The 23,122-nt window shown below is 38.2% G+C and overlaps 1 protein-coding gene and 1 non-coding gene across 3 annotated transcripts in view; both read right to left on the bottom strand.

Annotated features, from left to right (window-relative positions):
• The window catches only part of LOC127534128 (gastrula zinc finger protein XlCGF26.1-like), a 39,769-nt gene extending 16,647 nt beyond the window's left edge, over positions 1-23,122 (bottom strand). Inside the window, exons 1-2 of one of the 2 annotated variants that reach the window (XM_051948614.1) lie at positions 23,008-23,122; positions 22,576-22,677 (exon numbers count right to left, since the gene is read on the bottom strand). In XM_051948614.1, the coding sequence (XP_051804574.1) occupies positions 22,576-22,593 (18 nt within the window). In that variant the 5' untranslated portion in view covers positions 22,594-22,677; positions 23,008-23,122. The remainder of the gene's footprint in view (positions 1-22,575; positions 22,678-23,007) is intronic. The other variant, XM_051948613.1, reaches the window with a different exon arrangement.
• Positions 3,840-3,921, bottom strand: trnas-aga (transfer RNA serine (anticodon AGA)). The gene has a single exon. It is a non-coding gene; the product is annotated as a tRNA-Ser (tRNA).

The raw sequence follows: 23,122 nt of genomic DNA, 5'->3' as shown, positions 1-23,122 counted from the left end.
CTGCTTCTTCCATCCATTTAGATTTAGATCTTATAAAAGCACCTTTAGCTTTCACTTGGTACAGATTGTCTAGTTGATTTTGTAATTCCAAAATGCTTTGTTTTTGTTCATTTGATGAATTTAAATTGTTACACAAATCATTTATTTGAGTTGCAAGTTCTTTTTCTTTGATATTACTTTTTTGAGCGATATCTTTACTATATCTAATTGAGTATTGTCTTATTTTGTATTTTAAAAATTCCCATTTTCCACAGAATGTTTCAAGGTTTTTATCATTTATAGTTTCCCTAATCAATGCACATACTGTTTTACAAAAATCCTCCTTTAACAGTAGAAACGAGTTAAATTTCCAATAACCCTTATTTCTTTTTAGAGATGTTGGAGGTTTGATTTCCATTGTGATAATAGAGTGATCTGTCAAGGGAGCTGTATCCATTGAGACATTTGCTATAATATGGCACAAGTTATTGTTGACCAACCATAAATCAATTCTTGATTTGGAACCACCATTAGGTTTAAACCATGAAAACTGTTGTGTGTCTCCATATTTTTCCCTCCATATATCAGTTAGATTTAATTCATTGTAAAAAGTTTGAATTAATGCATTATAATAATTTTGGTTGTATTTACTTGGCCATCGATCTAACCATTCATCTGGCACACAATTAAAATCACCCCCTGTAATTATAGCTTCAGTGGGGTAAAGTCTTTTTTGCTCTAATATAACATCAGTTACTTTAGTAAACAGATCTTTGTTTTGAGAAGGAGTATTATATCCATAAATATTTGCAATAATTACAAATGTGCTGTCAATCTCCATAACTATTATAATAAAATGTCCGTGTTCATCTTTTTTAATAGACTTTACTGAGCCTATGTAATTATTTAACAATATTGCAACTCCAGCTGACTTTGAAGTACCATGAGAATAGTAAATTTTATCCCCCCATTGGTTATTCCAAAATTTCTCATCTGCAGATGTCGAGTGTGTTTCTTGAAAAAAGATTATTTGAGCTTTCTGACCTTTAGAAAATAGGAAAATAGCTTTTCTCTTGACCTTATCTTGTAAACCTCTTGTATTCAAAGAAGAAAATAAAAGACTGCTTTTCAAAAGCACCATGTACAAATAAAATAAATAAAATAAGTAAAAAAAAAAAAAAAAAAAAAAAAAAATTATTATTATTATTTTTTTTCCTTTTCTTTTCCTTCCCCTTTTTCCCTTTTCCTTTCTTTCTCTTTCCTTCTTTCCTTTTTCTCCTGTAAACGTGTATTAGCTCAATACCACACTAATACGAATAACAAAGGCTTTTAACAGCCAGCAGAACAACAAACTTTCAGAACAATAAGTCAATCTTCAAGTTTTACCCGAGTGTAACATAGCTCAGTATCGTCGTTTTCATGGAGGAGCGGTGATCCTTCTTCCTTCCACATATGCGTAGGGACCCTTGAATCCTGCTTTCTTCCCTTCACCTCGTGCTTTGGCGACGATTGGCCATAACGCATCTCGAGCCAGCTTGTCTTCTTTGGTTAGATCTTCCACGAAGTGTATCTTCAAGTCCTCACACACCTTGTGCTTGTTTGAAGCCCTCCATATTTCATCCCGGTAGACACGCTTGGTAAACTGCATGATGACTTGACGTGGCTTATGGTCAAGTCTTCTCCCAAGCCTATGGACCGTATCCACAGCCTCATCCATCTTCGGCGCCAGTTGTGGTGAAATGCGGCTCAACAGGTTGATAACATCCTGCCCGGTGTTTTCACCCTCTTTTTCTTTGAGCCCGTTCACTCGCAAATTCCATCTTCTTTTATATCTTTCAGATTCTCTGACTCTTTCACGCAGCTCGTCATTTTCTCGGGTTAACTCCGCCACATTACTTTTCATCTCCTTCACCGTCTTTTTGCACTCTTCTAACTCCGCCATGATGAAAGTAATGCTCTCACTGTGGTCATCAACAACATTCTTTATTTCACCAAGCCTATTGTCTTGCTTATCAAACCGTTCAATGAGAGAATTGAGAGAGGCTTGTATGGCAATCAGAATGGTAGTATTAGAAGGTTCTGGAGCAAAGTCCATCTCACCGGTTTTCATTTTCTTCATGTCGTTCTTGTTTGGAGTTGTTGGCAGGCGTTTGGCGCTGGTCTCTTTTGATGCTTTTTTAGGTGATTTAGAAGTCATCACGTCACCAAAAATAACATCCACACAACCGTGTTAAAAGTCCAAGGTTGTTTTGATGGGTAAATCCTTACAACTCAGAGAAAAAGTGAAAGTTTGTGTCTGCCGACCACAGGGCTTCTGCACTACGGCGCCATCTTGCCTCCCCCCGGTCCGTCTCCAGAGACCAAGTACTGATCCAGTTCAAAGCAGCATCTGATCAAGAACCAATGAAATACCTGGATGTGTTCTGGCTCCGCCCACATTATGGAGGATCATCAGACCAGACTAGTGAGGACTTGGAACCAAATAACCCAGAATGCATTTAGACCAGCAGCAAAGACCGAGGAGGAAACTTTCAGAGGAAACACAAGTATTTTGGGAATACTGCTGTTATTGTGACACAAAATGTAGTTTTCAGATGATTTGAGGTGAGAAAGTGGTTGTAAAAACGTCCAATCTGTGGTCAGTTTCTCCAGATGAAGCTGATTAAAAATGAGCTCCAACGGTTTCAGAGATGTGAGGTCCAGGTTAGACAGCTATGATGGACGGTCAGCCTCACTGTAGAGCTCCTTATCTGGACCAGACTTTACAATCTGCTGCTCTGACGCTTCTATAGCGTTTAAACAGGATATTAGTAGTTTATGTTGATCTAACCGTCACACTTTGACCTCATACTTTATTTTTATTGTTCAGAGAAAAATCAGTTTGAAAGAAGTTCAAGTTATAACTTTATTTTGTTCATGTTTTACTTGGTCACTGACTGTAATAATAAGAACAGATATAAATTAAAACACAAAATATTATTTTGAAGTTTTGTTTCTGAGTCTTCACGACAAAAAAAATGTATTTTTTTGTTCCAGTCTTTGTAGTTCTTTATATTTGCTTTCAGGGCATATTTTAATTGAATATAACTGAAAATGACGAGAAAAAGATCAGAACAAAAATAAAAACATTAGTTTTACTGCTTTACAAAAGATCTTTTTTCTATTTTCATTTTAACAATTCATTTTTGCCATGGAAGAGGATAAACATTGTCCAAATAAAAAAGCTGTGATTATTCAACATGGAAAATTAAATCCCACTTTTCAACAAATAAGCAAACAAACATGAAGATCAAAGTGTGTTATTAGTGTGTTATTGAATAAAAAAAGTTATAATAGTTGAAACCCACAGGTAGAGCAAATAAAACTGGAGAAAGACGTATTAAAAAATCATTGATCTTGCTCTGGAAAAATCAACCACTGCAATGAAAATAAAAACTCAGTGAGACATTGATTACAGCACAAGATCTGTTCAAAGAATTTAGACCATGGAAGGGTTAAAATACACCAAAATGTGAGGAAAACCTCCTTTAACGGCCAAACAGAACATTTATAACATTGAACAGGCTGGAAAATGTTTATTTACAGAGTTAAATGTAATCTGGATAGTCCTGGTGGGTTTAAATTCTTGAAGAAGTACACTGATGGAGATGTCAGAGTCTGAAGCTGGGGCCTCATACATGCACTGGAGGAAACATATGACAATTGAAAGCAACACTCACATCCTCTATATCAAAGGTGAGTGCCTGTGCAGAAATGACATGATATTCAAATCAGGACTTTCTCACGCGCTTATTATGACATCATCACTTAAACATCATCTCTTCTTATTTCATAGATTGCCACTGCGGAAAAGAGTCAAACGTTGTCAGCAGGATTTGAACCTGCGCAGGGAGACCCCAATGGATTTCTAGTCCATCGCCTTAACCACTCGGCCATGACAACTCCTGTGCTACTGCTTTCTGTTCTGTGTGATGAAAGCGCAAAATTTGGCTTCACATACAAACATCTGTCGTGTTCCCACCCTTGCTTTACACATTGATCTAATCACTTAAATATTGGAGCTCCGTCTCTCCCTGTTGCTCCGTGCAGCTCTCCTGAGGTCAGCAGAGTCTCTGCTCACCTGTTGGTGGAGGTTAAAGTTGGTGGGTACTGGAGGACAGGCTTGGTGGTCAGAAAAATGCACACAACTTTTCATCCCCTATCATCTCCATTAAGTCCAGGGACACCAGGATCCAGAGCCCAGAGTGATGACCATTACACCATGGAACTTCCTCCACTGTCCTCCACCTCATCTTCTCATCTGACAGAGATCATCAAACACAGTACTAAGTTATAACACAACAACAGAACAAAATAAAGTTAGTTTGCCCTGTATAATTCCAGTGCACCAAAGGACAATCTGAAATCAATACCAGCAGTTCAAAATATAATACAGGCTATAAACAACAAAATGACTCTAGCCAAAGTCTGAAAAGAAAGTTATAAAAAAAAGACTGCAGACCATGGGAATGTGGAATCAATAGGCTCATCAATATCACTTTCCCATTATGTGAAAGTTGTTTCAAGAATGATTCAAGATTTAGTTTCATTTTCATCAGGTTGTTTTGCTGTAGAAAATACTAAGATGTTGTGTGTCGTGACAGAGATCAGGGCTTCTGGCTGATGTTCATTTCCTCCCTTTTCTCTGCACCTACTTCTCTTATCCGTTTGAACTCCTGAGAGCACACAAAAACAGTCCATTTCATAGTGATGGTGGTATAGTGGTGAGAATAGCTGCCTTCCAAGCAGTTGACCCAGGTTCGATTCCCGGCCATCGCATGTGTGCTGGTCATGAAGTGTTGTGTGCTTAGTGTTTGTGATGGTTTAACTGATGCAACTAAACACTTCGTCACAGAGTGTGAATAGTGTCAGCAGCTGCTGGGAGGTCCAACTAGGACATGTTGCAAGTTTGGTGGTGGGACAAGTGATTGCATGTGGCTTATCTAAGCACACACACTCATACATGCAGCCACACACACCTACTTAGCATTTGTTCAGTGGATCATGTATCAACAAGCACAACAGGTTTGAGAGTTCTGCAATGAGTGCTGGAAGTGAAAAATTCGTTTTGAAGGCTTGTTGTGTTGTTGTGCATCAGTCAAAATACAATAGGTTTATAAATCTATTTTTAAAAAAAAGTTGAAATAAAAGAAAGAAATCAATGGTAAACAGTACAACACATTTTAAGGACTTATTAAAAAGGATTCACTAGATAAATGGAAGAGAAAAAAATGACTTTAAATTCAGTGAATAAATGTAGACACAAGCTTCTTTAGAGTAAATCAGGCAGTTAGCAGTTCTAAAGCAGTAACAAGATTAAAAGCATGAACATTAATGTCCCAGAATGATATGTTAGTGGTGTAATATAATACAACATTGTGCACCAACACAAAGCTTTCACTAAATGTTCATTTTGTAAATGTTTATAGTGTAGTACCACATTGTATAGCTCTGTCTGGGAAAAATTAGCATGTTAAAGATAAATGAAGTAGAAAAACATGAACTAAAATGAAGTGAAGTTTTTTTTCTCTACTGTAAAGTTTAATTGTTTCAAACTGGATCCTGAAGAAACATTCGCTCATCTTGTGTGCACTTCAGCTGTATTTACAGCTAAATGACAATAAAGCTTGATTTAATTTGATTTTGATTTGAATAAAAGTGCAAACATGTTTCATAAAGGTAAATAAGGTATAAAGGTATAAGGCAACTTAGGCCAGATTTGAATAGAAGTGATCCCTTAAAAACACACTACAAGTCCATCTTCTACAGGGGATCAGTTCTGACATAAACCACTGATCAAACATTGCCCACTGTGCTGCACAGCACACTAGCAGAGGTCCAAAGTTAGACTCATTCAAAGGGCTGCACTGATTCTATATCTGTCACTTGTATTGATTTTACTGCTGATTATCTGTCAAACACGTCTACCACCTCCAAGCTATCATGCTCATGTGATTTTGTCAATCCTTTTGAGTAACTCTGATGTTTGCAACCCCAGCCCCCGCCGTTGTGCTAATTCAAACAATTTCAAGGACAAAGGATGGGAGCCTATTGTATCACACAAGCAGCAGTGCAACGGATACGGTGCCAGAGGGGCACAGTTGTCAAGGATTAGCGGCCGTCACAGGCGCAGATGGATGTATCACCTCCCAGCACCGCTGATGAGTGCCTGAGTAGGACAACTGCCCCAAATGAGCTTTAAGCAGAACTTTAGATGCAGTCAAAAGATTTGAAGTGAAATAAGGAACCAACCAGAGCATGTTGGGAGGATGAGGGACAACAGAGAGAAGAGGGTCGCTTTCTGATTGACCTGTTGCTCTGCACAAACCTGTGGCTCAGCACATGCATGATGCAGATTTAGCCACTGAACAACCACTTTAGTTCATAATGCTGGTTTTCAATAATAACTGTGGTGAAGACTGGAAGTTTTTGCACTATTTTTGGTTTTCATATTAGCCAATATTCCACATACTGAAAAAATACATTTTTAAAAAACTTTTTTAAAACTGCAATAGTTAATCATTTTACAGAATTACAAATAATAACTCGGAAAAATCCCAGATTTATTTTAAAAATTCACATATTAACTGTGAAAAACAGGCTGCGCAAAATGTCCACATCAAAAGTCTGTTTTTTTTAAATTGTGATTTGTCCTTTTATAACATTTGGCTGTAAAATAGTACCAACTGAATTAAATGATTGAAATCAACAAAACACACAAAAACTACAAAACAAAACAACATTTTAAAGATATCCAAATCCTAAAAATGTAACATTTTATTATCTTACACAATTTTTAAATTGTTAAATAAAAACATTCTACATATTTTAAAACTGTTTTACATAACTTTACTTTTCTTGTTAAACTACCAATAATTTCCAGTAAAATCCTAGAAAAAAGTATTAATTTACATGTTGATTGTAAAGAGAAACACACAAAAATGATATTTTATACAAATAATAATTTATTATTATATAATGTGTGAATGTAAAAATGCACTTTTATTTCAAACTAAAAATTACAGATATTTGCTGTTATTTTACTTTAAAAAAAACATACAGATTTTAAAGTTTTTTAATTGAACTTTTAAAACTATCACCTTAATGCAATACATGAAGTGATCCAAACAGAACATTAACATTGTGCCTTCTGTGCGTTCATACTATAGAACTAGCTGTCCCTCAAACACTGAATCTTGTGACTAGTTAGTCTTATTTATAGGGGAAAAACCTTCCCAACACCCAGGTCTTTTCACATTCCTGAGAGGAACCCACCCCCTTTCTAAAACAGAGAGATCTTATGGTGACAAATCTTCAAACCAACTTCCTCCTCTTCCTTTCAGCTGCAGTAATGGCCCAGTGAACTGGATTCTCTCTGTCCTGACTCACATCCTCTGTGCCATAACATTTATGCTGCCTGTTCAGAAGCTGCTACATGAATCACAGCAGGCACCAGCTCAGCTCATCACATCCTGACTAATAGTCTGAATATTAGTCTGGGATGATGTGATATCAGAAACCATATCTTACTGGAAAGCCACCACACGTACACACTGCTGTTTACAATGTTCATTCTCGTCAACTTTGGCGCTGCTTGAGCACGAATCTGGTTAAGAATCTGACAAACCGAGGCGTTGACAGTCGATGTCTCATCCACGCTTTTAAGGCCTTGTTGTTCTCTCTGCAGCCAGGCCATACTTATCTCACACAAGAAACTGTATGTGAGCAGAAACAATCGGCTTGACTGAGTGCATTCCCACCAAGGTGTTAGGTTACATGGGCCTGGTCTATTTAAAAGATGATATCAGCAAGAAGGGATTTTGCAGCATTATCTTTGTCACTCAGCTTTTGAGAAATGGCACATCAGTCACCAATTAATGAATTTCTGGCATGACGTTGCGATATCAGGAAATAACCCGAGGCCACTGTAGGATAATACTAAGATTACATTTATTACAAATGCTAATAAAAATCCACACTTAATCAATTCTCACCGTGAAATGATTTAAAGTGTCCCATCCAGACTGTGGAAACTTCACAGCAGACGGTGAAAACGAAGCATTTCATTTACATGTGAAGAAATAAATCTCATCCATAAGTGATTGTACATTCATTCACCGGCTCACACACCACCTACTGGATTTTTAAAAAGCCACAATAATGCAATTAGCCGAACAAAGAAAATGGTAATCCACGAGTCAGTGTGACTGCATGGGTGGGATGCATCTGAAACGACCTGAGAATGACTCTGAGGAATTTTCACACCAAAAAGCTCCAGGACAGCCAGACTGAAACAGCAGCCTATAATCTGTGGGTAGTGCAGCTGAAACAACAACAGCAAAAAAAAAAAAAAATTTTGTGGGACAAATACGAATAAAAGATGTTAATGATGCTCTTTAAAAAATAGAGTAGGCTACTATTTACAAAATACTATTTTTTAACTGTCCCATATCCAACAAGTGCTTTATTTTCCCCTGTTGTATAAGAATGAATGTGGCAGCTGTATGTGTGTGCATTAAGCACTCTGAAAGCAAAGAAGGTAAACAAAGACTGAAGCACATACACATGCATGTGCGCACACACACACACACACACACACACACACACACACACACACACACACACACACACACACACACACACACACACACACACACACACACACACACACACACACAACAATGGCTTGTATGTGTAAAGATCAGATTTCCATCATGTTTTTTTTTTTTTTTTTTAGGATGAGGCATGTGTGAACAAAGAACATATTTTGTTTGCTCATAGCCATCTGTTGAAACCAGAGGAATTTCTACAATTGTAAATAGGTTTGTTTGACCAGGCAGCTGCTTCAACTGGGACGATATTCACACCAAAAACAACACATAAGTATTATTTTTCAGAATCAGTGTGTAAATCATGAATCCTACTAGGCGCTTGCAACAAGTATTTGTCTTTCTAAATGTCCAAAAAGTAAAAAAGAGCTGCTCATCTGCATTGCATTTGTAAATAGATTCACTACTCCAGCTAAATTCTGAAATGCCTAAGAACAGTCCCTCTGTAATAGCAGGCTGATGAAAAATGTCCAACTATACAAAAACTGACTGTCCTGCTCTGCAAACTCTGAGAATGCCGAGTGAGAACACACAAAGCAACATGCTGACGTGTGAGAATGATCAGGGGTTGTCACAAAACCGAGCATAAAAAAACAAATCCAGTATCTGTGCAGAGCCAAACCTGATGGCCGGACACTTAGCTGCTGCTCCCAACTCAACTTGCATCCCACTAAATATGTAAAAAAAGGAAACAATTGAGGGATTGTTGCCCCCTTCAATGCATGGCACCATGCGCACGGCCAAAACCATGCAAACATTCATTTGTTTAGGGTTAGTGGCACAGAAACAAGAGCGGGAAAACAACGGCTAAATGTTTGTCGCTGAATCACAAAAGCTGATAGCTGGTTATTTGCACTCACAAGATCACAATCAGTGCTCCACCGCTAAATGGTGAAACCCACATTGTCATAAAGGAATAAAGGACATTATTATAAAAGCCAGTGGCTCTGTGCTGAAGAACAGGAGATACCGTAGCATTCTTTTGTCCACTGAAGGACTTTTATGGGCTTCGGTTCTCTCACTCCAGTTATGCCTGATGGCTCAAAATTATACTTATTTTCCTGCCCCCTGAGGACTGGTCTTAAACTCTGCTTTCAATCTTGAAGAAACAACAAAACAGCTGTCAGAGTAATGCTTCCTGACAAGCCAAGATAGACAAAAAAGGAGACAAAAACAACACCCTAAACACTGAAATACCAAAAGAAAACCACAGAATAGTGACAGAGCTTTCAGAAAGTGTGGAAAAACTCATTACTACGATGTGAACGCCTTCAACTTGTGCATGATTTCATTTTCAAAAATGTAATGTGAAACATAAAACCGCCCGCACAGGCAAAGTAATCTTAGTTTGCCCAAAAGTCTATTGATTCCACTCTTAGACACTACAATAGCTTAATAATGTCTCAGCAAATAATCACATTGCATTCAGAAAGGCAAATTAAGGTGTCTTTTTGTTACTTGGCTGAAAACGGCCAATCAAATCCCTCTATCATCTTGAATTTCTATCACACAGACGAAAAGAATTGAACAGAGACAAGATAAAAGCCTCCAGTGTACTGAGAAATCAAAACTCACTTAAGATGTCAATAGTGTCACAGGGAAGGAAAAAAAAGAAGCAAGATGCTTGCATCGGGAAAACAAATCCATATCAATACTTTACCAATCAGTTCATTTCATGAAGGAATTCAATGCCATTTACTGACGGGACAGTAAATTGTGTGGCATAAAGATAAAACCGAGGTCATACGCACAAGCAGTGGCGGACAGAAGCAACGGAGGAGATCTGGACGAGGGGGGGGTGAGCTCAATAGAGCACCAAGTGGTGTCATTTCTACAGGAAAAAGGAATTGACATAAAAGAAGACAACGTGGAGGCATGTCACCCTCTACCAAAGAGAAGAAGCACGGACGTTCCTGTGGTGATCCTGAGGTTCGGAAATAGAAAGTATAAAAACGCATTGCTGAAACAAGGACGGATGCTGAGAGGAACAGACGTGTTTATCAACGAGCACCTAACCCGGAAGAAAGCCAGGCTGCTAAAGAAGCAAAAGAAAATACAAGGAACTTGGGTGAGAAATTGTAAAATCTTCATTAAACTTAATGGTGCACCTGAAGAGGCTAAAGTCCTTGTAATCAAGAATCTCAATGAACTAGATAAATATGTATGACTTGCTCATTCAATGGATTTTAGAATGTATTGCCGCTTTACAAAATTTTAGATGAAATGTCAATGGCAATTAATAATGTACTAGAATGTATATCAGTTGAATTATCCATAGAAAATAAAAAATATATTTTAAGTTGAGTGTACAGAACATCGGGAGCTAACATAAAGACTTTTAATGATCGGATCATCCAGACATTCTCGCAAATAACTGGGAAAACTATTTATATTTGTGGTGACTTCAACATCAATTTACTTAATACAGAAAAACATCAAGAAACTGAGGATTTCCTAAATATTATGTATTGTGTAGTGTAGTGTTTCAATCACATGAGTAATAAGTAAAATAAAGCTGGACTTATCTTCTTTGTTTCATTACAGTCACACCATGGTAATGATGCTCTTGACCTTCCTATTCCTCAGAACCAATACAACTCTTTAATATGCACACTGAGCAATTATAAAACACACCATTTCCCACAATTCCCCCTTTTGGCCTAAGCTAACCTTAGGCCAACACAAAATATACGACGAAGCTCTTTTTGCTAAATTTGTTTTAAATTTGGAGGAAACTGTAATTATGTCATAATTCTGAGGTTAAAGATAAACTTTCAAAGAGCTGAGATCTGTTGAGTCGTCATTTCACTTCATAAATGCTTGTCACTGAAAAATGCCAAATCTCTAAACATATGAACAATTTTGATTCCTATTTAACTGAGTCCATTGCAGGTCTCTATGATCATTCTTACAAAGCATACTGGATCATAAAGTGATTTCTGTGATCATACACATCCTGAATTCAGATTACAGGTAAGAAACAAGTTTAAATGGAAGAAAGGCACATGTAGTGCAGATACTGTGAATTCAATTCATGTTTCTCTGCTTTTTGTAAGAAAGTTTTTTATAAACACAATAACATCATTTTTAGTGTCTAAAACCATAGTCTATATTAAGTGCAACTGTGTCGAAAGACAAACTGATATCTAGGTTTTAAATCTAAAGTTACCAACACATAATAGGAGTTACATTATCAAGTTATTGCAGCTAGTATTCAATTTAGAAGCTGGTTTAATTTGACTGAATGGAGACAATGTTGTACTAAATGAATTGTAATTGTCAGGATTCTGCCCTTTTGCTGCCTCTTTGTCCCTTCTTCCACCTTTAGTCTTCTTGTCTGAATTTATCCTTTTAGATTCTGTTGTTTGTTGCTTTTGTCTAAGCCTGTTTGTTCCTCCTGTGTTAGTTTCTGTCCACCCTTCTTAGTCTGCCATTTTGCCTTTGTCTAGTTTAGTTTTTTGTCCACTCAGTCTCGCTTTCAGTTTGTAAAGGTTTCTTTGATTTAGTTCAATAAATTCTTTTAATTATGCCTAGCGTTCTCTCAGTGATGTCTGCGTCTGGGTTCTCCACATCCACCATTCCTAACAGTAATAAATTTTACAATTGATCTTGGAGGTTAAACCTCTACTGATAATTCATCTCTGCAACACAGAAGAGCATTTCTTCACAGGCCCTGAAGAAATGATAAATGTTTTGTGTATCTTCTGTGGTTTGTTTTTTTTTGGTTTGTTTTTTTTAAAGAAGCTGAAAAGGCAGAAATAATCCCACATCAGCAGATGTGTGTACTGCTGCTGCTGCTGCTACTATAACTGCCTGTATACAATTACTACTGGATCTAATTTTTTTTTTTTTTTGAGCAACATGCCACAGGTCTCATTTGCACCTCACAGTTTTGTTTGTTATCATTTTGATAGAAGACGCTAGCTGTCTTGTCTTCTTTTCCTGTTCCTTTTACGATTACTGTCTCAGCATGTTTTACCCAATTCATGGCCTGTGTGAGGGTTTGAGAGGGGAGGGCTACATTATGTTTAGTCAACCAGTTTTTCAGCCCTGGCCGGAGATTATTTATAAAAACAGTCTTCAGGTGTTGTTGGAAAAGTTCGCTCCCTTGTCTGTCGTCTGTCAGTCCACTGTGTCTCGTAAACACAGCCTCCAGTCTTACTTTAAAGTCCTTTGTTGATTTTCCGTCTTGTTGTTTAGTCTGTCCTATTTCACTATAATCAGCTCTTTGAGCGAAGGTCCGGGTAATACGGTCGTTCAATGCTTGTTTTTCTCTTTTTTTAGTTTCAAATCTTACACAGATCTTTATTGTTCTTTTAATTACATAAAGTTCATGGCAAACAAGTTGCCCCTTTCTCTTTTCTTTCCATCTCAACAACAACAACATTTTGTGCACACATACGAAAACCTTTCTCATCTCCCTTCCCCTACGTACTTTTTACCATCAGTTACACTCACTCGATTTTACCATCTTTCCATTTATGAGCCAAAACACACTTTATCCCTCAGGTCTCAATTAATCTCTTCAGCCTTCAACAACGTTCTCTTTTCATCATCAACCAGTCTTTTACATCTTTCGCTGTCCATCTTTGATTATGTCATTCTCTAAGTTTGATAATTGTTTCCACAGCAGTGGGTCTTTGTCATCTAAAATTAGTCCTGATTCTTTTAGTTCTTTGAATTTTGTGTCATCAAACAATCTTTTCTCCACTGAATAATTGAGTTACAGCTACTTCCCACTGTTTTTCTAAGGACTAAATGCCCTTTTTTGTTCTTCTTCCTCCATGTTTGATCAGAATGTGTACTACAGGGTGTGTTTGACCAGTATCAATGCTTCTTGAGCCAATTCAGAGTCCTCAGAAATCAAGCTTCTAGAATACACTGTTGTATTCCGGATTTCTGCTGGGGTTCTAATCCCAGGACTGAGAATTGTTTTAGAGTTACTGTCAAATCCCACCTAGAACCTAATGAATGACTCAGTAACCTACTTCAACTGACAACAGCTTTATGTTTACACCGTTAGGTTTCAGGCTGTCCGCTGATTCAGTTACTTTTCATTCCAGTTATACATGAGCTCCTCATTCACACTCTCATTCATACTCTCTGAGACGCAGTTACACTAGGCAGTACCGTTCACGTTGTCTCAGTGAGATTCCACAAGACACAACAACACATAAAAACCGGTTGTCCATTTCATTCACTTTTTTAGTCACTGGCTTTCATCACTGTTTTTTTGTCTTTTTATATTTTATTTTCAAGCTTTTAGAGGGGACCACGTCCTCAGAGCTTCTAACCCAGTATTTTCAAACCACTCGTCAGCGATCCAGGCTTATACCAAACCGTCCAGGCTATTTGCCAGCCTAAGAACTGTTGCCTAACAGGGATTACATTACACTTCGGGTTGCAGAATAGGCCCTCTGCTCTATCCACCTTTTGGAGGGACTCCTAAACCCCCCGGGTTTTCTAACCCAGAACAGAGTATCCAGCCAAGAGATTCTATTCCTCTGTGGATCAGTGACTTTTTCCATTTCCATTAACCTTAGCGCTCTTCATCATTTTCATCCTTTTTATTTCCATTAACCTAGCCACTTCTTCATCATTTTCATTTCTTTCCAGAAGCACATTCAATTTTGTATACCTAGAACACACAGGAGGAATTCTGACAACAGTTTCTGGAATAGCCAATAGCAGACTTTGATGTCAACAGGCGTCTGCTTACCTTTTATAGGGCGCCCAAGTTGTCAAAAAGTCCTTTGTATGTCCGTTGTTTGTTCAAATGTACGTCTATTGTCAATTCTCCTTCTCCATCCGGGTCACGGCACCAAATTGTTGGAAATCAGCCTATCCTACAATTAAACAAACCAACAAAATATGTGTAAGGCTGTTTCCGCCCAGTTCTTTTGATGGAGTAGTCAGGAGACTTCTTGCTTAAATCAAAAAGTATTTATTACAGCAAAATTGAATGTGCGATACAGAGCTCTGGGCCTGAATCCTCTGTCCCCTAACCGTCAATAAGTGTTCAGTCAGTTGGGATGGAATCAGACGCTAACTGTTCCTGACCCAGTCTTCTTATACTCTAACAGTGTGGTATAGCTATCTATCAAGGCCGGCCGCCCCTTCCGATGCTGCGTTGTTCCGCTGTCCTCTGTCACAGCAGATGTTTGTCATTACGCTCACGTAGGAATGACTTCGCTTCTGCAAAGCAAGATTAGAAACTGCACATACAACTCGCTCATGTTCTTTACTGATACAGCTTACGTCAAAAACTATCTGTACCTTATTATCAAAAACTGTCTGTACTTTGATTATCAATCACTTTATGTCTTGATCATCCTTGGTTTCAATCACGAGTAATAAGTAAAATAAAGCTGGACTTATCTTCTTTGTTTCATTACAGTCACACCATGGTAATGATGCTCTTGACCTTCCTATTCCTCAGAACCAATACAACTCTTTAATATGCACACTGAGCAATTATAAACACACCATTTCCCACAATAGTATGAGCTTTTTCCATCTATTACAAAACCCAGTAGAATAACAAGCAGCAGTGTTACTTTAATCGATAATATTTTTACCAATGACACTCATATGGAATGCACAAATGGATTGCTGATCTGTGACATATCAGACCACTTACCTGTGTTCACGATAAAGACTGGAAATGTAGGAAAAAACAAAATTTCAAGATAGCTAGCCAGAAGCATTTACAGACTGAACAAACACTAATGCGCTGTTCAACGCCCTGTTGGAACAGGGACTGGAGTTCAGTGTACAATGAAGAAAATGCTGACAGTGCATATGAGAACTTTTTAGAAATATTCATTATGTCATTTAATAATACTGTCCTATTATAAATAGATAAGAAGAAGAATAGATACAAAGATTGCCCATGGTTAACCACAGGCTTAAAAAAGGCTTGCAAAAAGAAGAACAACCTGTACGCAAAGTTTATCAAATCAAGAACAAAGGAATCAGAAATTAAATCAGGGCTTAAAGTGAGAAAAAATCCTGAGCCTGAACTTCTAAGATCCAATTTATACTGTCAATAACGTATTTAAATGTATTTTAAAACTCACTAAAACACAATATATATGAGATTTCTATTAATTCAGAAGCAAATATGAGGTCATCTGGTGGAAATGATGCCGATTATGATCCCACTATTTTTGTTGTTGCTCAAAATGTTAAAACCTTACTTGGCCAAAACTTAAGACATTTTTAGAAAGTGCCAAAGTCAGATTTTTTTTGTGTTAATGTTTCAATACCACATCACTATAATTGCAAAGATTTATTTTAGTGTAAAGGGGAAAAATCATGAAAACCAAGTACATGCATTATAATAATTTTTATCTCTTCAGTAGATTTAACAAGAACTCAAAACAACACCAACCACAACAAACTGCTACAAAAACTCTGCTGCTTTCCTTCATAAGGCACAATTTTACTTACAACATTATCTCAAGTGTCCAGTCTCAAGAGAATATGAAGTGCTTTGGAGAATACTGTTTGAAAAAATTTAATATTCTCTGGAACACTACAAGAGAATAAACTGTCATATGTCACTTGCTATACCAACTTTGTATTTCAGCAGGTAATAAAAGTACTAGTATTTAACTCTTAAATGCAATTTTAGTTATTGCCTCACAATATAAGATACCTCTGAATAAGCTGATCATGAGCTGACTCTCTCAAACTCTGTAACTAGCAAAGAAGTCCGGGCCTTCCTGATCTGGTTTATCTGGGTCCTGGCAGCAATGGACTGCTCATGCTGAAGAACTTCTACTCTGGCCTTTTCCTCTGGAGTCAGAAGATACTGATAAGAAGCCCTCTTGTAGCACATAACCACACATACATGTTAGTAACTGCTCATTTGATACACCTCAATAATCTGTTGTGATTAGTTTAAATCATTTGATTTTCAATTTGAACTGACACACATTTTGTTGTTTTTGGTAAGGGAAAAAATGTATTCACTGTATAATTTGTTCAGTTGGCTTCAATTTAAATGTTTCTATTTTTTATCTATATTTTGGAAGAAAAAACGGTGAAAAGCAGGCTAAGAACATTCTTATTTAACTATCTATCATTATTCATTTCACACAACCCATACGTTCGTTCTGTTCTTACTAACAATATTTGCTTAAGATTGAGATTTTTTGTTTGTGGCTAGACATCATTCAGATGCATAGGTCAGAAAATCTGCTGAGAGCTATTTAACTCATTATTACAAACATCCTATGTCCTCAAATAAAAAAGGTTCATATCACCTAAGCTACATTCAGTTTGTGCATATTTAACTAAACAGATGTTCTCTGAGGAGAATAATGGGACAAATCCGTATGGCTTGATCTTTGATTTTTTTTCCTTTCAAAATAAAATCCAGCAAACTAAATAAATGTTTCCTTTTTCCTTTTTGCTGTTGTAAAACACATAGAAAAATGTTAAAGATTAAGAAATCAAACAAATCAACACCTTCTGTTTTTGTTACTTTTTAAAATTCAATATCTAAGCCCGTTTGTTTTTATTTTGTGGCGAAACCATGGGGACTGTGGACATGCACGCGGATCGCACTGACGCACTTACGCCAAATTGGGGCGAGTCAACGCACCGCGGCTCAGGATCGCGGCAGCGGCTGCTCTCTTTGTTAATCAGCAGAGACACATCCTCTCTCCTCTGTCACACAAAGTCTGAGCAAACTTAGTAATCTGCGTCTTTGAGCTAAACACAAGCTCCAACGCTATTGACAGTGATCAGCTGCTCGATTCTTTCACCGCACCACTCACAGATTGGAGCTCCGTGCGCTCTGACAGACCAGGCAGCCACAGGGCTGGACACGTGGAATGGGTCTACAGTCCAAGCAGAAATAAAATAAATAATATGCAATATATATCAATGTGTTCCAGTAATTCCCTTTAAATATAATACAAAAAACACCAACAAATATTGCACATTTGGATTTTGTTTGTGGGATACTGTATTTCTTATCAGTGGCTCAGCGCACTGACGATGCCGAACCAAGAGGGTGCAGACATCGTGCACCAGCAGTCGATGCGCACTCGCAGTTAGAAAACTGTATTGGATAAAGTTCTATCAGAAAGTCGCATGCCTGGACAGAAGGTGTATATTTTTAATGTAGGATTTGGAGTTTGATTGATTAAAGCGGAGCAACTGAATGCACAATGACGCACATGTTGGAGCCTTCGGGACGGAGATGATGAATTTTTAAATGGTACATTTCCAGCGCGGAAAACTTTAAGCCCTGCATTTAACTGAGTAACCACTTTGAATGGTTTCATTAATTTACCAGTCCACGTCTGTCACGGACAGCTTTCCTCTTAATGATTTTGCAACGAAGCAATGAAGACACTAAACAAGAAATTAGACCTGAATTCTGTGAAGCCGGATCTCAAGGACTTTAAGTTTGTGGAGGACTTCAAGAACTTTACTGAACCCTGCATGGGAGAAATCTTCTTGGCAGGGTTCAGTCTGTGTCCAGTGTGCATACGCTGGTGTCGTTGTAGGGTTCCCTGTTGGTTGGACGTTGGTCCAGACTGGTCAAAGCAGCACTGTTCACCATTGGAAGAGTGCTGACAAGTCTGAGGGTGTTGTCCATCTGTTCTGTTCTTGGAAAACAAACACACAAACACAGAGAACGTCAGTGTTTCCTGCAGCATTGAAGAACTGATGCCTTGCCTGAGATAGAGAGCACCCCAAATGACATCTGAAGACACTTTTACCTGTTGGAATTTAACATTCAGTTGTCTGATTACATCAGAATTCCTAATCTAACCTACATCCCCAGATTAACCTGGACCAGATTTCTGTGTCAAAATGAATACAGGTTAGACTGAACGATAGCTGATAATGTGTTAACAGAATTCAACTGACCACAGTTGTTCACAGTTTTGAAACAATTTTGCAGCAATATCCAAAATTATCCAATACACAATTGTGTGTACACTGTGACTGAGACCAGTCTTTACATACCTCACTGTGACACTGATTGAATGCTTTCTTTCTGGTGTGGATCTGCTGGTGTCGTTTCAGGGAACCCAAAGTTGTAAAAGTCTTCTTACACTCATCACATCTGTATGGTCTCTCCCCAGTGTGGACACGTTGGTGAATTTTGAGTTTTGCATTGGAGCTGTAGCGTTTCCCACACTGGTCACAAATGTATGGTTTAACCCCAGTGTGGGTCACTTCATGAGCTTTTAACTGTGAGTACATTACAAATAGTTTGCCACAGTGATCACATATCCACACATCATGGCCAGTGTGGATGCGTTGGTGACATTTTAAGCTCTGTTGGTGCTTGAAAGTTTTTTCACAGGAGTCACAGTGGTACCGCTTTCTACCAGAATGGGGGCATTGATGGATCAACAACTGTTCATGTTGGTAAAGGTTTTCACACACTGATCACAGTGAATGGTTTAACTCCACTGTGAATGAGTTGATGACTTTTTAAGACTCTTGAAATAAAAGCCTTTCCACAGTGATCACAGCTGAATGGTTTAACTCCACTGTGCATAGTTGATGACTTTTTAACTGACTCTTCAGATAAAAGCCTTTCCACATTGATCACAGCTGAATGGTTTAACTCCACTGTGCATGAGTTGATGACTTTTTAACTGACTCTTCAGAGTAAAAGCCTTTCCACATTGATCACAGCTGAATGGTTTAACTTCACTGTGCATGAGTTGATGACTTTTTAACTGACTCTTCAGAGTAAAAGCCTTTCCACATTGATCACAGCTGAATGGTTTAACTTCACTGTGCATTAGTTGATGTCTTTTTAACGCACGCTTGTGTGTAAAAGACTTCTCACACTGATCACAGCTGAACAATTTCACTCCACTGTGAATGAGTTGATGATTTGCCAGATGACTCTTCTGATTAAAAGCCTTTCCACACTGATCACAGCTGAATGTTTTAACTCCACTGTGAATGAGTTGATGTCTTTTTAAGCTCCACTTCTGAGTAAAAGCCTTTCCACACTGATCACAGCTGAATGGTTTGTCCACAGTGTGAATACGTTTGTGAATTCTGAGCTTTGTTGCTGTGATAAAAGTCTTGCCACATTGCTCACAACTGAGTGATTCATCTCTTTTTGCTGTTGTTGCTGAACCATCCTTATCCTCTCAGAGGTCCGACATCTCACTCCATTGCTGTGTTTACATTTCTGTAGCAAAAGACAAAGATAAAAACAGAGGCAGTGTTGGAAGAGCAATCATGAAAAAATTTATCCTAAAAGTCTCAATTCCATGTAGTTGGACATGAGGCTGAAACAAGATCAAGAATCTGCAGACATGCTAGCAGCTTTGTCACTAGAAACCTAGAAATGTGTCAACAGCACACTCACAATGTCAACAAAACTATTTACAGAGGCCGATAGTTTTCACCTTCAACAACATCAATGTCCAGATTTAGGTCTTAATGGCAGCAGGGTCAATTCAGACCACCAACACTTTCTAGTTTCTCCTAGGGGACCAGATGTTGATACCAGTCCAGAAAAGATCTGTAATTCTGCCACTGAAATTTGGATTTGACCCCAACGACCCGGGCAATTTGTTGTGCAGCAGTTACACAAGCGTTCACCATCAAACAACAAAAGCAACAAAACAGTTAAAGGAATAGCAACGATTAAAGGAAATGTTTTAATAATTGAAAAAACAGTAAAACAATTACAAGCAAAATAAAAGCCATTTAAAGAAAAATCAAACAAAACATAAGATAGACAGGGACATCGGCAGCAATCTTGGTCATTTAGTCAGACGTGGTAAAAGTTTTCAATAAACAGCCACCGATGTAATCAGGTAGAGGACTTTTCTTTGGTCTGCACTGTTTGAGACACCAGATTACATTGCCCACATCAAGAAAGGGATTCTGTGGAGACGCTGACATGAGACAGTTTTTAGTCTCAGCATGTTTAGCCCTAAAATCATGGGAGTCAAACCTGACATAAAAACTGTTTAGACTTTGAGCCAGCTCTAAATCACAATTATAACCACTGAGCTGAACTCTCTCATTGACGCATTAATTAGTCCCAGTGATCAGATTCATGCCGTCCCAGACTGAACTGAGGTTGTTCATTTTGAGCTGAGACTCAAGTTTGTCTTTGTATTGTCTTTTGTGGGTCCTGATCTCCTACTTTATTTCCTTCTGTCAGTTATACAGATTTAGAGTATTTCCTTCTCTGAAGACTGTTTTCTTTCTGTACAGTAGGTCTTTAAGCTTCTTAGAAAGCCATGGCTTAGTGTTTGGATATAGTTTAACAGTTTTATCAGGAATAACACTGGTTTCACAGTCTGTGACCCAGCTGCTCACAACATCAGTCGGTTCATCAATATCAGCTGAGGACTCCTTAAACACGTCCCAGTCAGTAACCTCCAGACATCCCTGCAGAGTGTGACAAACTTTCACTCTGATGTTCTGCACTTTGCCTTGCTTCAGTACAGTGGTAGACAGGGATAAGGAGGATGCAGTTGTGGTCAGAGGAACCCAGAGCAGAAGCACCTTTCACATTGTTCTAACAGATCAAAGATTTTGTCTCATCTAGTGGGGCATGTGATGTACTGATGGAAGTCTCTCAGTGTGTGTTTTAGTGTGCAGTGGTCTCTGGATGACCTGATGGATAAGCCCACAGGCATTTATTTCACTGGCCTTTGGATGATATCGACAAGTTTCACAAATATCTGAGGAAATTTCTGAGGCAGATATGGAGGGCACAGTGAAACAGAAAGCAGTTCTAAGTCAGTAGTGAACAGTTTCAGATTTACACCAGCGCTGTCCTTGTCATTTGGAATACCCACTTAAGCCCAAGCTTTCATTTGCTGGCTGATGTTGCTTCAATAATTCCACATGTTCTATCCTCTTGATGCCATCTACTTTGTGAAGTGCACCAGTCCCTCCTGCAGCAAAAACACTCCCACAACATGGTGCTGCCACCCCCATGCTTCACAGTTGGGATGGTGTACTCAGGCCATCCTCAGCCAGCATCTTCACAAGGTCGTTTGCTTTTGTTCTGGGCTTGATGAGCACATTTCCCTCCAAAACAATCCTAACCTTAACCAATCTCCATCTTGAGCAGTAGAATGGCTTGACATTCCCATGGTGTTGATCTGTGCATGTAATTGTTTGGACAGATAAACGTCAAACCACAGCAATCTGGAAATTGCACTCAAGGATGAACCACACCTGTGGAGGCCCACAAATGTCTTCCTGATGTCTTGGCAGATTTCTTTTGATTTTCTAATGTCATCACACAAGGAAGCAGTGTGTTTGAGGTGTGCCTGAAAATACATCTTAATCTATCAAAAGCTTTCAAAGTCAGGACATCATCATCTTGAAGGCATAGCAATCTTAGTGGATGCAAACTTCTGATTGTAAAGAAAATAATAAAAATTATCAAAAAAAATCTCTCTTTCGTTATTCTGGCATTTAAAGATAATTTTGGTCATCCTAACTGACATAAAACAGGAGAAGCATTGCCAGATTTAATGTCAGATCGTGTAAATTAAAAAAAGGGTTATGTGTCGTTTATACAGTGTAAGTAAACTTCTGGGTTCAACTGTCTGAATTTCTTGAGAAAGAAAAGGCTGGTAAACTCACAATGCTCAAAAGTATTATTCTCTACCAAAGAAAATGCTGCTCTTTACCTTCATGAACAACTTGCTTGAAAAACAAGACTTTTCTTCCGTTACTTATCTTCATCACCATGTAAGACATTTTCAGAAAGTATGATCAGCAGCTAGTTCAGCCTCAAACAAAGAACAAGCAGCTTCCTAGCAGTCCACCATTATATCCTCAGTACAGCTGCTTCTGCAGAGCTACATCTCTCCAGCCAACGTCACCTGGCTTTGGTCGGCCCATCTAACCAACTGGAGCAACTTTACACATTTTAAAGAACAAATTCATGATAATAATGTTACAGTGGTATGTTTCTCACTTTTTGTGAAGAATCCATGTTTCCTCCGTTGTTGAGCTCAGACTAAATGGCTGCCAACATTCCTCTGCTCCTCCGTCAGACTCTCCTCCTCCTGCCAATCACCTGTCACATCAAACACATCTTCATTAGGATACCACTCTATACACAAGTGTCAGAGTGTCCCATATGTTCATCAGCCAACACAGAGGACACATTTCAACTCAATAGTTCACTTTTAGCTCTTTTCAGTTTCACCTAAAACTGATACAAATGAACTTAAACTGTTAAAATAAGGAACACAGACAGAAAACAGACATGGAAAAAGAGAATAAAGAGAACATAAAGATGCTACTGCAGGTGATTCAAGACAGGACTGCTGGTAGAAAACTGTTCATGCTGTAAGTTAGTGAATGTATTTTACTGCTCAGTGTTCTGTTTAAAGGCAGCTCTCACTCTCTGTTCTTTGCACTCTCCCATAGTGTCAAGTGTCCTCCCACTTTCAATGACAGGTGATTCTCATTGATGATTTTTCTCACAGTTTGTGCAGTTTCCCCACTTGAAAAAGGAT

Source organism: Acanthochromis polyacanthus, chromosome 5 (assembly GCF_021347895.1).
Source record: "Acanthochromis polyacanthus isolate Apoly-LR-REF ecotype Palm Island chromosome 5, KAUST_Apoly_ChrSc, whole genome shotgun sequence".
NCBI classification, from domain to species: domain Eukaryota; kingdom Metazoa; phylum Chordata; class Actinopteri; family Pomacentridae; genus Acanthochromis; species Acanthochromis polyacanthus.
Note: the sequence above shows the minus strand (reverse complement) of the source record. Positions and strands in the feature narration are given on the sequence as shown.